The following is a 15143-nucleotide window of genomic DNA, read 5'->3' on the forward strand; positions in this document are numbered from 1 at the left end:
GCACATTAAGATACTATTCTGCTATCTACTACTAGATGAAATCCGTACACCGGGATTTGCTTGCTTATTAGAAGAATGGACTTATCTTGCATATATGCCTACTAGACTACATATTCACTCCTACAAAGTGTTCATTAGCGACTACTGCAGTAGCTGCAGTAGAATAAAGTCCAGCTGAGCCAGGGTATTCTTCGGCGAAACTAGTTGCTTCGTGCTTAATTTACTACGCCAAGCAATACACCTCGGCATAGAACCCTCGATATCTTTTCCCGGTGGAGGGAAAGAAAAGAAGAAAAAAAGAAACCAAGCTAAGCTAGCTAAGCTGAACTAAGCTAAGTGCGTATCTACGTATTCCTCTCATCCATCCATCCATTTCACAAACTAGTAGATCTATTTACCAATTAGATTCACGGAAAATTGCATTGCTTGTCTAAATGGTATGTAGGTGATCATGAGACATCGTAACGAGGTATCTATCTATCTAACTAATCAAATCAAATCGAATCGAACGTTGTGTAAAAAAAAAAAACTGCTGCATCCTAGAAACTCCCACCACTGCCACTACTGCTACTCCCTGCGTAAGTACAGTCCCGGAAAAATCCCTCGATGCGTCGTAACATCTTCGCTGGGTTGGAGTACATGGGGAAATGCCCGCTTGTGGGGATTTGCGCCAACTCAACCCCCTTCATCTCTAATTGACTCAGAAAAGACACTTCGCGGTTCTGGTCCCCGAACATGTACATGAGCGGGCAGGATAATCGGAGGAAGCGACCTAGGAGGTTCTTCCATGAGAGCTCGACGGCGGAGGTGACGAGGGGGCGGACGGCTTCGGGACGCACGCGGGAGGGCAGTAATGAGGCGTACAGAGCGTGTGAGTAGCCTGGGGTGGAGTGGGCGTGGGCGATGAGTTTCTGCAGGTCGTCTTCAGGGCTAGAGGAGGGGGAGGATTTGACGAGATCGGTGTAGAGAGAGCGGGTGAAGAAGCAGTTCTCTGGGGAGAGGGTGCCTTCGATGTTGATAAAGGCGAGCAGTTGGTATTGTGTTGGGGGTAGAGAGGCGGCGAGCATGAGGCCTGTCAGGGCGCCGGTGGAGTGTCCAATTAGGTAGAAGGAGGTGATATGAAACTCCTTGAGTACGGCATGGGCTGTGGCCACGAGGAAGGGAATGGTCAGGTCGCTGCTGGGACCATAGTATTCAGAGGCACCGCAGCCGGGGGCATCGTAGGCGATCAAGGTGTGGTCTCGTAATGAAGGGAGGTAGACCAGATCGTGAAGATCTTCTTTGCAAGAGCCGAAGCCATGAAGGAAAAGTATGGCAGGTTTCGGACCAGGGCGATAGAGGGTGGAGAGCTTGAGGGGATGGTCATTGACCGTCAGAGAAAGGGTCGAGAAAGATGGAGGTGGACTGTCGAGGATCATCATGAACGATATGTGCAGGTAATATTAAGATCAGGGATTTTAGGTTTGCGCAAGGACTCAAGGGACTGAAACAGGCAGGGTAGGGCGATAGTACTTACTTCTTATATGGCTCTCAGAAGGACCTAGGGAATAGGGATAGCACCTGTGTTACTGGTGTAGAGCCCAGCCGAACAGGTCGCATGGTGCTAAAGCGCCCAAAGATGACGAGTGGATCTTTCAGCACCCGATTAGCGCATCGACTAACTGTAACTTCGGTTCCGAGTCACAGCCTGTCATCCACAAGCAAAGAGCCATACAAAACTCCGAAGACGCCAACGGGGGTACAATCCGTAATCGATATGACAAGTGGGAACTAAATGGCTTCACTCCGGTTCGACTAACGGCAAGTGGGGGCGTGAAATGGTCCGTGGCAAGGGACGCCCGGCAGATTCACTGCTAACTCCAGTAGGAGATAGTACAGAGTAAGTAGGCTGTATGCCCAAGGATCGATCATGATTGTTTTTTCCAAATCATTCATTTGTGACACGGCTGAGCCGGCCATCCTTCAGCTGAAAATATTCCAGCGAAGCTAGTGGCATGCAGTTAGTCCGAGTGATATCTCACACATTCACACTATGTACATCCATGTCGCATCCAGTCCCTTGTCTATTGCCAAAAGTGCGTGCTTCGTGCCTCTGATTCCTCCGATCCTGTCCGATGCGCTCCGAAGCATAGTTCAGATCTGCCCCTCTACCACTGACGCCGTCGTTATGCACCTTTTCCACGCGCAAAATGCATCCTGCGCCCGAATATCGCCGCCCAAGGGAAAATATCGTCTAGCTGGAAAGTGCCACAGTGCCTGCAATGTATATGGGATGTTCCAGAATCGCCATAGACCATGTGGCAAATGCATAATACAGCCGCATATAGCCCAAAGAAAAACATGCAAATCATCCATAATTCCGCAATGTACGACGTATGTAAACTTCAAGGTTAGAAACACCACAACACCGGACCAATATGGTAGAGTCATTATTCAAAATAAATATAAAAAGCCAATGTGCAATATGTATCCAAGAGAGGGGTCTATAGACAAATGAAAAGATCCAGCTCTCATCTCACACCTCGCCCCAGCCTCCCAGGCCAGCTGCAACGGGCGCCACTGCACTCCCGCTGTCCACACTGCCCCCAATGTCCCAGTAATTGCGACTGGAACCGGTAAGCGTCCGACGGCTGGAGATGGCAGACAACTTGGCACTCTGGCTAGCACAGCTAGAACTGGGGCGACGGTAATGCGGGCGCATGATGGGCGACGACACCCCGGTTGGTCCGGAGTGATGCGAGTACTGAGATTGCCGGCGAATCTGCGCTTGAGAGCGCGAGTGCGCTCGGGCAACGAGCGGATGGTGCTGCCGGATGATTGCCGCGCGACGAGACGCATCTTGCGGGGCTCTGCGGGGAGTGCTGTGATAAGTGTCGTTGTTGCTGCCCCGGTGGGTAAACCGGTTCCGCAGGTACCGGAAGACCATCCGAATATCCAGCTCTCGCTCCCAATACTCCTTCTCCTGTTGGGCGCGTGCCGAGTCAGCCAGCGGCTCAGCCGCGGAATGGCTGGCTGAACGATTGACGATATCGTCATCCTCGATACCCCATTGCGCCGCATGTTCTCGGCTACTGGGGTCGCCAAGTGTAGGCGAAAAGTGTGGAGAGAGGACCGATTCTGCGTTCATAGTGGACTCCAGATTGGTAGGACCCACCGAGGCAGAAGGTGCATCGGCCTCTTCCGGCACGCGATCGAGAGGTATGCCAGCATACTGATTCGGGATCTCGTGGGACATGTTCAAATAGGTCGTGAACGCACCGGGATGTTCGCACAGCTGGTTAACGAGAATCCCCAGCTCGTGCGCGATGCGCTGCAGCACTTTACTCTGCCAGATAGGGTGGTCTTCCGGCACGGAGTCCAGCTCCTGGTTGAGTGCCTCGATGTTCGATGCATATTCCCTCGCTGAAATTGGCTCGTCATCTTCGGTGGAGGGCAAGGATTCCCCGAATATTACAGATAGCAACGAATCATCGATCCCGATGAGGTCACGGATGACCTTGCGGGTGATTCGCTGCAACAGAGACTCGTCCCCGTCTTCTTCCTCCTTTGCCGTCGAAGCAGACTCGGACTCCTTGGGGGTCTCAAGGACCGCATCTGGAACGTCCGAAACCGTCGGATACGATGCAACGGGGTCGGTGATGCCGCTGGCGCGACTATCACGCCGTCTGCGCGTTGCTTTCTCGATCTCCTGCAGAAGCACCCGGCTTTGTTCCATTCTCCATTTCTCAATGCGCTGCCACCGTTCTCTCTCCATGTCCGCCTCTTCTTCATTTCCGACCATGTCCAACTGACGCTGGACACTCGAGCGACGGCGTGGCTGTAGGTCGGGTCTCCGATTGGGATTGTACTGTTCGTGCTGCCACAACTGGTTTTGTACAGCCTGGCTAGAAGCCTGGAAACTGCCTAGTCCATCATGGGCTGGGAGAACCGCAGGAGCCCCTTGGTCTTCTTGAACCAAGGACGGGGCTCGAAAGGCGTGCAATCCATCATCCAGACTATCTAGTTCCGTCCCGTCATCGTCCAACGGCTCATCGAGAGCGTCACCGACATCCTCGCTTTCTGGGCCGATCGCAGATCGAGTTGCTGTGCCAAACGAGCCAAAGTCACTTAAACGTGAGATGCCTTGTGTTCGTGGGGTGCGATCAGTAGAGGTGGTATGCGTGCGGGCGGTGGTGGAGGGTTGTTGGGTCGGCGAGAAGAGCACCCATTCTGTAGCTTCGTTCTCCGGTAGTAATGAGAGGGGCGAGGTGATATCGGGGGCGGGAGAAGGGAGGGAGTTGGAATAGGAAGGGCGTCGACGGGGGACTTGGGGAGGTAGACGAAACGCCATGGGTTGACTTGGCAGATGGGAGCGATGGGGCGATAGCAGCAAGAATGGAAGTGGCTGGAGGTTGGGGGGAGAGAGGGGAGGGAGAGGCAGATAGCGAGATAAGAACAGTTATCGATCGCGCGGTGGATCTTCCCCGCGTGACCGTGTTCGGAGAGACTGAGATGGGAACAGATGGCAATGAGGCAAGGGAGGGATAGGCTATATAGCCACGAGCAAGCCTAAATGCCACCAAAAAGTTTGGACAGTCAGGCAGAAGAAGCGTCTCGAGGCCTGCAGGGGGAGACTAGGGGAAAAAAAAGTAAAGATGGCCAGATTTGTCCGATAGCGGTGATGCTGACGCGAGGGCCTCTGCTCGCTGATGAGTCGGAGATGACGTGGGAGGGAGGAGATAAGGCGAAGGTTTAAGCCAGCGAGAAATGCTCCATGGTCCTTGGGAGGGGAGGAGGGGTTTGACACAGGAAATGGTTCCCCTCTTTAATGAAGAGAGACAGTTAGTCGAGAAGTGCTATGGTAGACTAGGGATGGTAGACAAGACGAACAAGTCAACCGGACGAAATGAACCCGGATGATGCCAGTCACCAGACCGGGTCGGTGGGTGGATAATTGCAGGAACTCTCTCACACTCTCTCTTTTCTCTCTTTTCTCTCTGAAACAAAACGAGGAAAAAGTTTAAATCCATCGACGGGACAATCTTATCCACAGTTTATGTCAGAACAAGGATGTCCTTCTTATTCTAGCTTTCTCTTTGTCTACTATATAAATAAATAATAGTCTTGTCAATAGCGTCCCCAACCCAGCATCCAGACTAAACACCCCGTAAACACATACAGCAAAAAGCTGGGGGGAGGGAAAGGAAAGGAGGTGACGCTGACTATCGAATCCGATCAACTGCATGGTGACGATCGGCTGATCGACGTCTGTCTGCGGGATCTGTCGAGTCTCGATATCACCACTCCCTATGGATGGAGTACAAGTACGTACTTCCTGTGGAGGTTTCCTATTGCTGCCACCTCAACCCACCGACCGACACGATGAGAGGTAGTATGCTTCGTACCTCGCGGTGTGTGTGTGTATGCATCTCTCTCCTGATTTTCGACTGGCTTCTCCACAAAATAAACAGGTCAAGCCATCGAGGGATCAGCCAGTGTTGATCACCCCATCGCTCTCTCCACTGGCTCTGATCTCAATGACATGTCATCATTCCTCCGTGTTGCCTGCATGGCCCAAGGCGAGGCGAGGCTGGGCTGTCAGTCAGTCAGTCAGGGGTTTTTGCTCGCTTCAGGTCTCGACTGCTGGCTGTGCCCGCTCTTTCAGCTGTGGCGTTCGTCTCGTACTGTGTAGTTCTCAGCCCCTCGGTCGTGTCTGCCTGTGTAGGCTTGCAACTTCGGTAAATAACACTATTAGTCTGTCTATATTTTGTTTTGTATAGATAGTAGTGATGAAATAGATAAATTGTAGTAGTCTAGTACTTGCAGATATGGTCAAGGATGAAGGTGCGGTAGACTGACCGCTGGTAGGTAGAGGTGTAGGTTGTGCAACTCTCGGCAGGACTACTAGGATCTTCTATGGTTAATCCGGTTAATCTGGAGTCTGGAGAGAAGATCAATGGAATTGTACGCTAGTAGTCTGACAGTTGGTATTTGTCAAGTCATCTAATAACAAATCAATATCTTACAGAGGGACTATTAGCCTTACTGGATGAACATTCTCATCAACAGTGGTGTACTACGAGTACATTTGGAATACATTGGCTTAATAATAGCACAGATATAATATCATTTATCTTTCTAGATGACAAAGTCGTAAGCAAAACAGGCTATCATTCCGTTGACATGACTGAAGCTTATTGGACTACGTACTACGAAGTACTACTCCGTGATACTCTTTCGGGATCGTCCTACAGTATCATACTGTGCAACCATGCAAGCCGAGGAAATCCGCGTTAAATAACTCCGCCCCATACGGTGACTAAATGACATCAAGGATAACAAACAGGACATGAAAAGTGGGAATAGTTCAATACGTCTTTTTTTCTTTCGTGTCCTAAAGCGCTAAACATCCATCTAAGCCTGAGAAACGTTCTCGTAGGCGTCGGGGAAACGCTTCATGTTCTCCTCAACGAGACCGTGGCCACGCAGGAACTGGACGTAGGCACCGTCCTGCTTGAGCTTGCCCTCCTGGCGGAGCTGGACGTAGTCCTCGCGGCGGACGGGGGTGAAACCCCAGTTCTTGGAGACGATGATCTTTTGGCGACCGGGGAACTTGTACATGGAACGGCGGAGAGCCTCGATGGCAGCAGCACGGTTGGCGTCACGGGTGCGGACGGACAGAATGATCTGGCCAATGTTCACACGGGCAACGGTACCCTGGGGCTTACCGAAGGCACCACGCATACCGGTCTGGAGACGATCGGCACCGGCGCAAGACAACATCTTGTTGATACGGATGACGTGGAAGGGGTGCACACGGACACGGAGGTGGAAACCTTCCTTACCGGCGATCTTCACGAGGTACCTGGATATATGTGTTAGTGGATGATGGATGGGCGTAGTGGAATCGGCGGGTCGGCATACTTGTTGGCACAGATACGGGCGGCTTCGAGGGCCTCGGAGGACAGCTGCTCGTACTCGTTGGAGACGAGGTGAACGCAAAGAGGGAAGTCATCGACGTTGGCCTTCTTACGTCCCAGATCGAAGATACGGATCTTGGGGTCGGGAACACCACGGTTGAACCGGGACTTAGGGTAGGGCTGTCATTCGAGGATCATGTCAGTATTCATTTCCATCCTTTGTCTGGTACACCTTTTCCATCCATCATCAGGCAAGACATGATATCCATCGTCGTGAGCATCTCTTCGTAGCGCGTATCCTCGTTGGTGTTGGTTGACAAATGCTCCCCACAAGACAAAATCCCATCCAAAAAATCCACAAAAACGCACAAAAATCCATCAAACGGTCGAACGCACCTTGTTCTTGCAGTAGCGGTAACATCTCGCGGGACGACGGGCCATCTTGACTGCTGGAAATGGGGCGGCTGCACTTCCTGCGAACGGTGAGGTTGTCGAAAAAGGTGGTGTCGGGAGGCGAAAGGGAAGGGGGATTATGGGCGCAGGCACTTTCCACGTTGATTTCCAAGCAAGCGCCCGCTACCGAGTGGCACAGCCCTAAACCCTACCCTCTCCGCCAATCACATCCCGTACACGCTATGACGCATTTGTCAGACTACGGCAACTCCGACATTCTTGGAGTGTTCAGGCTGATATATCAGTCTTTCTAAGCTGTGAATGAAACATGTTTTACTGCGGAATGATGTGATGACTTTCAGCTGCTTTATAATTATCAATATGTCTGGACTTTTATCATGTGACTCATAAAGTGGAGTCGAGCTGCCGCTCTTCCCCCGGTTCTTTAGTGATACGGCCGTGCTATCTTCCTGATCACTCCTACAATCTTATCCTACAGCATTTAAAACGAAACCCAATATAGATGTAAAGTTCATTGTCATTATCTAAATCGTGCCGTGACGTTGTGCATCATGGCATACCGCCGTTCAGACATAACATGAATTCATTGACCAGGCTTTACACCTACTGGCTGGACAGGATGTCGGAGTCACCAGCATCGAGGATAGCCATGGTGGAGGTACGGAAGAGCTTACCGCAGGCGGTACCGAGCTCAATCTGTTCAAGACGTTAGCGCATACTCCAACTTTACGTTGTGATCTCTAATGGAAGAAGTCGTTCCAGAACTAGGCCCGGACGCCGCTCCATAGAGATCCCCAGGCGGATCGTGGTCACTCACGTTGTTTCCGGAGAAGTGGTGGACGGGGGCCTTGGCGAGCATGGCGTAGTACTCGAGCTCACTCTTGCGGAGAGGAGGAGTGTTAGCGGCGATGATGACCAGCTTGGCCTTGCCGGACTGTTGAGATTATTAGTCGACCATTCACGGACGTTCTGCACGGCTATTGCCTGAAATATCCGGTGTACTCACGCGGAGGGTCTTGATGGTGGACTTGTAGCCGAGGGTGACTAGATGGTACGATTAGAGACTGTCTAAAATGTCTGAACTTGCAAATTCTGATATAACATACCCTTTCCGGACTTCATCACAAGCGCCAGGCGCGAGTTGATGGTGTCACCGGTCTTCTTGCTCTTGGGGGCCATCGTTACGCTGAAGTTAACTAAACTTCTGCATGATCAATTTTAATCAGCATTTGTTCACTCCGCTCTTTCAAAGCCCACTGCTGATTGCTACCGCTTTTTGGGCATGACAAAAATATTTTTGACCATGATCAAAAACAACGGGCAATCAGCCGTGGCTTGCGGGGAAATACCACATACCTAAAGGTTTAATGTGGTTGTTGAGAGAAGTGCGCTCCGGCCTCGTCTTTTGAGATTGGGATGGTAAAAGAAAACCTATCACCCACTCTTTTTTTGTGGGTTTGACAAATGTCGGGTGACAATTCCTCCGTTCCGCGGCGGCTGACTCATCTTCCCGCTTCCAAGGTTGTGTTTCACGTGATCATATCTGAACCCGTACAGTAATGGGCGGTGAGGGTCGCTGCCTGGCGGCCTGATGGCTGCCCCGGTTCCTCCCTCTCTGCATGTGCACGTGAAGGAGGCAGGACAGTAGTCCATCATCGTTCTTGTTGTCTTTTCGTCTTCGAAATTGATTCTTAGAGTTGACACTTTAACTTCCTGCTTCTAGTGCCTTTCAAATGACGAAATGCGACTGAAAGTATTCAGTTCTCGCAGTAGGAAGAAGCCGATCTACGGTGACAAGTTGCCTCATAACTATGAATATCGATAGCAAAGGTCACCGTGAGAGATACATATATGTGAGGGTGCCTGGATACCTAATACTGGTAGTAGTCTAGTTCTTGTGATGTATCTGGATTCGGAATATCTTTATATGGTATATCGTGGATCCTGATACATTCTAGTACTTCCTACATTAAGACTAATTGTTTCCACTATCCCTCACTTCTTTCTCTCACTGGAATAGTGCAGAACTGATCTTCACTTTCATATTTCATCAACCCTTGACCACTTATGTCATTCATGAGATTGATCTGAATCCGTTGCCCGGACTGCAGCCCCGGACGTCAGTAAGGAGCCAATTCCCACGTGGTGGGGATCTAAGACCCTATATCTGTTGTTCCTAGAAACCAATATTCGTAGTCTCTGCAGCGCACGATGGATAGCCAATCTCTTTATTTGGCTAACCTTCATGGTCTAATGAGATAGAGTGAGTATTCGCTGGATGAATGTAGCAGACGGAAATCCATCCCGCCATGCATTATACTGCTCAAGTTTTTAACGGTAGCTTGGAACCGGGGAGGAGTTACCATTGGCAGGAGTTGATTGTGCTCATTCGTTCTTGAGTCGAAAGTGATGCTGGCTCTAGCGTTCTAGGCCTACCATTTTCTTGATGATTTGGCTATCACTGTTGTTTCATCAGATACATAGTAAGTCACAGTATGAGCATGAGCATGCTAGTGAGAAAGTTACTTTGTGAGGCAGATATATACTCCGATGCATCAATCCATCTCTTCCTATCAGTTGAAGCTACATAGCCCGAGCCAATTCATACCACGATGGTTGTTTCGTTTGTATTGCCTATTTGTTATTGGTGTGGAGCCAGACATAGGGGTCCAGCCGTGCTATACATGAGAAGCCATACTAACGTGGCATGTAGAGACTTGCGCTTTATGAACGTTAATATTACTGTCCAATCTGTAGGTCCATCCGTGTATTGCTTTACGGCATGGTCGGTCAGGCAATATACGTAGTAAATACACAGTGGGTAAAATTGGGGTTCTCAGGGGTTGTGGAATAGCATAGTATTTAGTTGGGGTACCCTCCGATATATACTAGCCAGCAGAAGCACACTACTAGGCCTGTCACGTCACGGAGCAGATTCCTTGAAAGGAGAATTGGCAAGCAAGTCAACGCGGTTAGATAATTACTTTAATTTTACTTTGTCTACTGTCACAAGACCGTCTCTTAGATATGTATCTATTGGGTATCCTGGTAGGAAAACCTTATACTACGCCCCCCTACTATGCCTAGGCCACATCGATGGAAGTACAAGAGTAACAACCACACCTACAATCCAACATCAAACAAACCTCCACAGCTGCATCTTGTAGTCCAGGTAACTGTACTTGATACATGCAGAGTGAAGAGCCTTACATAAGTGGCCCGGAGACAACCCTGCTGATCTCGATGCATGGCCGGAACCGTCACTACGGACGTGGCGCAGGATGTACAGTAAGTTTTGTCCGGCCCCCCTTCCCTGAGGGCGGAAATAGATGATTGGATGGTAGGGGTGGTTGCGACGATGGATTACGATGGTCGACTCAGCTTAAGACTGACAGATGGCTGGACCCTGTGTGCCGCAAGGAACCCCAAGGGAGGGTTGGTGAGAAATTACTATCTTTAAACGTTGCCATGTGTTGGCTCCGTGTTGTCGACCAGGTGAGGGGCCCCAGTTGGATTGTTTGGTATTGGTGCTGCCTTGTCGCCGGAGTTGGAGTTGGCATTGCCACTTTCCAGGCGAGCCACGATGACAGATGGGAATGGATGTGACGGGAGAAGTAATGAGAAATGAATAAGTCATGAGTGAGTGACAGAGTTATACAGAGCACACATAGTCCGATGTTAGTCATTCAATCGGTGATGAAATAGGGGAGAAGGGTTATGTAACGTCGGTAATCATCGATACCTCAATGCGACATAATAAGTTACCCGGGACGGAGAGATCCCCAGGCCAACAAGGGCCCAACTGGTAACGTACGGTAAGTTGGGGCCTTAGACTTGCCTTAGACTACCAAATACGGCCGTTCCCATACATACTCCCGTGGACATTGTATCGTGCCCATCAACCCAATCGAACAATTAATGCGCCCACCTGTTCCCATTATTATTCCATTTTCTTTCCCACCCCTTCAAGCTTTTTTTCTTTCTTTCGTATGTTTGTCGGATTCATCCCTAACTTGCGATCTTATCCCTCAAATTCCCCCCAGTCCTCTACTTAAATACTACTACCCTTCCCCCCAATATCCTTACTTGGTGGTTCTGGAAAGAGGCTAGCCGTGGCCAGCCATTCTGAGCCATCCCCCACCGAGATAGTAGGTCACCTAGTGTGCCCACTGTGTTTTGACCGCTACAACCTCTCGGCCGCTGTCCCTTAAATTTATCGACTTAATTTCCCGGCTGTTTCATACCAGTTTTAAAGCCCCAGAGGCCTTTCTTCTCCTTCCCCTTTCTGGGCCGCTTTGCGTCTTCTGGAATCATTCTACGTTTCTGGTGTGAACCCCATTGTCGGTAATCATGTCGGCGACGCCTCGCAAGCCCAGTACTCCGGGCAATTCCAACAGAAACTCGACTGCAGAAAGCCACACAGCCAGCGGCACTGCATCGCGAACGCACACCCGCTCTCCCAGTGCTTCGACAAATGGCGTCACTCGTTCCCCGTCCCTCCGTGCTTCGACTCCGGTCTCTGCGCGGGCTGCGGCTCGGAAACCCGGTCGCTCCAACCTGAGCACATCCAGTGCCCCCAAAGTTACGCCCAATCAATCCGACGAAGAGGCCCGGGCCCAGACCGCTGCTCTCATTGATGACCTCAAGGAGCAGTTGCAAAAGGCGGAGACCGCCTCGGAGCAGTATCGCAAGCAGTTGGGTGTCCTCCAGATGCGCCTCGATGAGGCGGTGAGCGAGCAAGGCAAGTTGGAGGACCAGAGCCATGAGAGGGATAGCAAGATTGAGGCTCTGAATGGCGAGATCCGTGACCATGTTCGCCAGATTCGCGACCTTGAACAGGCACACGAACTGGAGCGGAATGCCATGCTGCAGGAGAAGGAACAACAGGCGAGTCGTGAAGAAGAGATGCAGGCTACCATCCAACGTCTGAAGGAGTCGCTGGCCCAGAAGGAGCGGGCAAATGCTGCCGATTCGGATAAAAGTGTGTCTCGCTCATGTAAGAAGATCATTTCTTCTTCTCCTTTGTCCTCGTCTAGTGTGAAACCTGCTAACATGCCCCTTATAGCCAGTTTCCGTAACCGGGCATCACCGGATGTCGATGGTCAATTCGCACCCTCTTCCCAGATCGAGAGAAGCCCTTCTCGCAATAACTCGAAGCTGCTTTTGCAGAAGGATAAGTTGATTGAGTCTCTTCGGCTTGAGCTGGCTGAGTCCCAGATCAAGCTTGTCGAGATGGAGAACAAGGGCGGTGGCAGACAGCGGGAGCTGGAGAAAGAGCTTCTGGAAGCTCGCATGGCGAACGCCCGCTTGATGGAGGATAATGAGAGCTATCAATTACTCCTTAGTGAGAGAACCCTCAATGGTGATTTCACAAAGGGTGACTTCATGCGGGAAGTTCACCCGGACACTGCCGAGGACGTCAAGGAGCCTGGCAGTGGCTTGGGTTCGTTGGCTGACGAGCTAGAATCCGTCGATGCTCGAGCAGAGACAGACAACACCCGCAAGCTGGAGACGGAGATCAAGGCGCTGAAGGACCAGAACAAGGCCCTTACCCTCTATATCGAGCGGATTATCAGCCGCCTCCTGCAGCATGATGGTTTCGAGACCATCCTTGACAAGAATGAAAACGACCCCCCTTCCAAGCCGATGCCTGCGCACAGCAACAAAGAGCTTCCGCCAACGCCCCCTGAGAAGGATGATGCACAGCAGACCTTCCTCCAGCGCGCCAAGTCGGTCGTTGCAGGCCCGAACCCGAACCCTCCTAGGCCTTCGACTCAGCCGCGGTCACGTCCCACGAGCTATATGCCTCCACCCACCAGTGTGCCCACCGCCCACGAGAACCCGCAGACGGCACCTAGCATTCCCCTTCGTGCTGGGTCAATTCGCGGTCACCGCCGCACAAGGTCGGAACAAACGGACGTTGGAGCAGCATCCGTCGTGGGTCAGATGTATCGGGGACGCAACTCGGGTGGTCCGATCAGCCCTACTCTCATGGGACCTGGAAATCGGCAAAGCGCATTCTCTAGCGCGAGTATCATGTCGAGTATGAGTACCGGTGGTCGTGCGCCTTCACTCTCCAGTCAGCCTGAGCACAGCCGGTTGAGCAGTTCGGACAGTGTCACGAGCGATCCCGCTGGTGATACGGCATCCACCGGTGCAACCTCCAGCTCTCCCCGCTCTAGCACCGGCATGACCAACTACACTGGGGCTGTCATGACTCAGAACAAACTGCGTCCCCTGCGCCTAGTCAGCGAGACTAAGCTGGCCGAGGAAGAAGAAGCTGCCCGCAAGAAGGCTAATCGGGGCAGTTGGATCCCCTGGTTCAACCGTCCCAACCCTAGCGAGGCCACCCAACCTTCAACCTGAGCGTGTCAGTCTCGTGGAAAATGTGGGGTAAACCCACCCGCCTGCAAATAGGGACATATTCTGTGCTTTGTGTTATTCACGGTTAATCTGCATGATCTTCTAAGCCCTTGATGGCGGGTTGTTGACCACTACGGTGAAACTCTTACCATTCTTCTTCGGTGTTGATCATCATACTGGTGTTGAGCCCATTATGGCCCAGGTTGCCCCCCTTCGAGCATCTGGCACTTTTTTCGCGTCCATTTATTTGCTTTGATTGAATTTTGGAAATGTGATAGACGACCACATTGAAACGTTGTGATGATGCCTGACATGGGTACTGCTTGGACACTCTTTTTTTACCCCCTCCACAGACTACTCTTGGACGCGACGAATCTGCTTTGCTTGTTTATGCCCCTCCTTATATGATGAACATACCTATGGTCTATATACCTCGAACCCCGAGTGAAATTGTCTTGTGCTTTTTGTTGTTTAATGATGTTGTCTAGACCTTTGTATTATAGAGCCAGTAAGTAAATATGAATCTATAACCAACATAGTACCTAGATGTATGAGTACCAAAAATGCGATGCTAGATTAACATAAGTGTAATTGTCCGACTATCTCACCTAATTTAATTGAAAGGTTAATCAAAAGATATGGTTGATGTCCCTCCTCTATACCCCGGAACAAAGTTCGAGCGGCGCCCGGATTGCGGCCAGCTTGACGGTAAATAGTTGGAGTCCCATTGTAGCCCCCCCCGGAGCTGTCACCACGTTAACCAAACCGATATTCCTGAACCATTGCCCACCATGCCCGGCTCTCTTTCGCTTTTCTCCGTCAATGCCGTCCTTCTCATGTCGGCCGACGATGGCTCTCGCATCTTCGCCAAGTACTACTCCCCTCCTCACCCCCCGGCCGGTGCTGCCCCCAACTCGACCGATTACCCCGGAGCGAACCCCTACCCTACCGTGAAAGAGCAGAAGGCATTCGAACAAGGCCTCCTCGAGAAGACCAACAAGCAGACCAGCGATGTGATTCTCTACGACAACCGGATAGTCGTCTTCAAGATGGAGAGCGATGTGATGCTCTATGTGGTGGGAAGTGCCGACGAGAACGAAGTGCTGTTGTACAACGTGGTTCTGTCGCTAAGAGATGCTCTGGGAATTCTGTTCAAGTATGCATGGCCTCTATTATTCAAGTGAGACAGGGATAGATCAATTGGGCTAACTTACTTCGTTCTTCAGGGGCGCAACCGACAAGCGCACAATCGTCGAGAACTACGACCTGGTCGCCCTGGCCATCGATGAGATTATCGACGATGGAATCATTCTGGAAACCGACCCTGTGCTGATCGCCTCCCGCGTCAGCCGCGCTCCTGCTCCGGATGCACCGAACTTGAAGAGCATCGACCTGTCCGAACAAGGTCTGATGAATGCCTGGGAGCTTGGAAAGCGGCGTCTGGCGGAGGGGTTGCGGCAGATGTAA

At 51.2% G+C, this 15143-nt stretch overlaps 6 protein-coding genes across 6 annotated transcripts; 2 read left to right on the forward strand and 4 right to left on the reverse strand.

Annotated features, from left to right (window-relative positions):
- Nucleotides 1-539: 539 nt before the first annotated feature.
- On the reverse strand, nt 540-1418 carry AtWU_01705 (alpha/beta fold hydrolase; the record flags this gene model as incomplete). Its single annotated transcript, XM_035496819.1, has 1 exon — nt 540-1418. One exon carries the CDS (start codon nt 1416-1418, stop codon nt 540-542), a length of 879 nt encoding a protein of 292 aa, XP_035352712.1.
- A 1097-nt stretch (nt 1419-2515) lies between these two features.
- AtWU_01706 (uncharacterized protein) lies at nt 2516-4330 on the reverse strand (the record flags this gene model as incomplete). The annotated part of the gene is made up of 1 exon (XM_035496820.1): nt 2516-4330. One exon carries the CDS (start codon nt 4328-4330, stop codon nt 2516-2518), a length of 1815 nt encoding a protein of 604 aa, XP_035352713.1.
- A 2063-nt stretch (nt 4331-6393) lies between these two features.
- Nucleotides 6394-7340, reverse strand: AtWU_01707 (60S ribosomal protein uL16; the record flags this gene model as incomplete). The annotated part of the gene is made up of 3 exons (XM_035496821.1): nt 6394-6844; nt 6904-7079; nt 7296-7340. 3 exons carry the CDS (start codon nt 7338-7340, stop codon nt 6394-6396), a joined length of 672 nt encoding a protein of 223 aa, XP_035352714.1.
- Nucleotides 7341-7916: 576 nt separating this feature from the next.
- Nucleotides 7917-8492, reverse strand: AtWU_01708 (60S ribosomal protein eL30; the record flags this gene model as incomplete). Its single annotated transcript, XM_035496822.1, has 4 exons — nt 7917-8009; nt 8131-8247; nt 8320-8357; nt 8420-8492. The coding sequence occupies 4 exons, from the start codon at nt 8490-8492 to the stop codon at nt 7917-7919; spliced, it is 321 nt and encodes a 106-aa protein (XP_035352715.1).
- A 3171-nt stretch (nt 8493-11663) lies between these two features.
- AtWU_01709 (uncharacterized protein) lies at nt 11664-13679 on the forward strand (the record flags this gene model as incomplete). The annotated part of the gene is made up of 2 exons (XM_035496823.1): nt 11664-12309; nt 12379-13679. The coding sequence occupies 2 exons, from the start codon at nt 11664-11666 to the stop codon at nt 13677-13679; spliced, it is 1947 nt and encodes a 648-aa protein (XP_035352716.1).
- Nucleotides 13680-14467: 788 nt separating this feature from the next.
- On the forward strand, nt 14468-15143 carry AtWU_01710 (coatomer subunit zeta; the record flags this gene model as incomplete). Its single annotated transcript, XM_035496824.1, has 2 exons — nt 14468-14832; nt 14903-15143. The coding sequence occupies 2 exons, from the start codon at nt 14468-14470 to the stop codon at nt 15141-15143; spliced, it is 606 nt and encodes a 201-aa protein (XP_035352717.1).

This window comes from Aspergillus tubingensis (genome assembly GCF_013340325.1).
Source record: "Aspergillus tubingensis WU-2223L DNA, scaffold_3, whole genome shotgun sequence".
NCBI classification, from domain to species: Eukaryota; Fungi; Ascomycota; class Eurotiomycetes; order Eurotiales; family Aspergillaceae; genus Aspergillus; species Aspergillus tubingensis.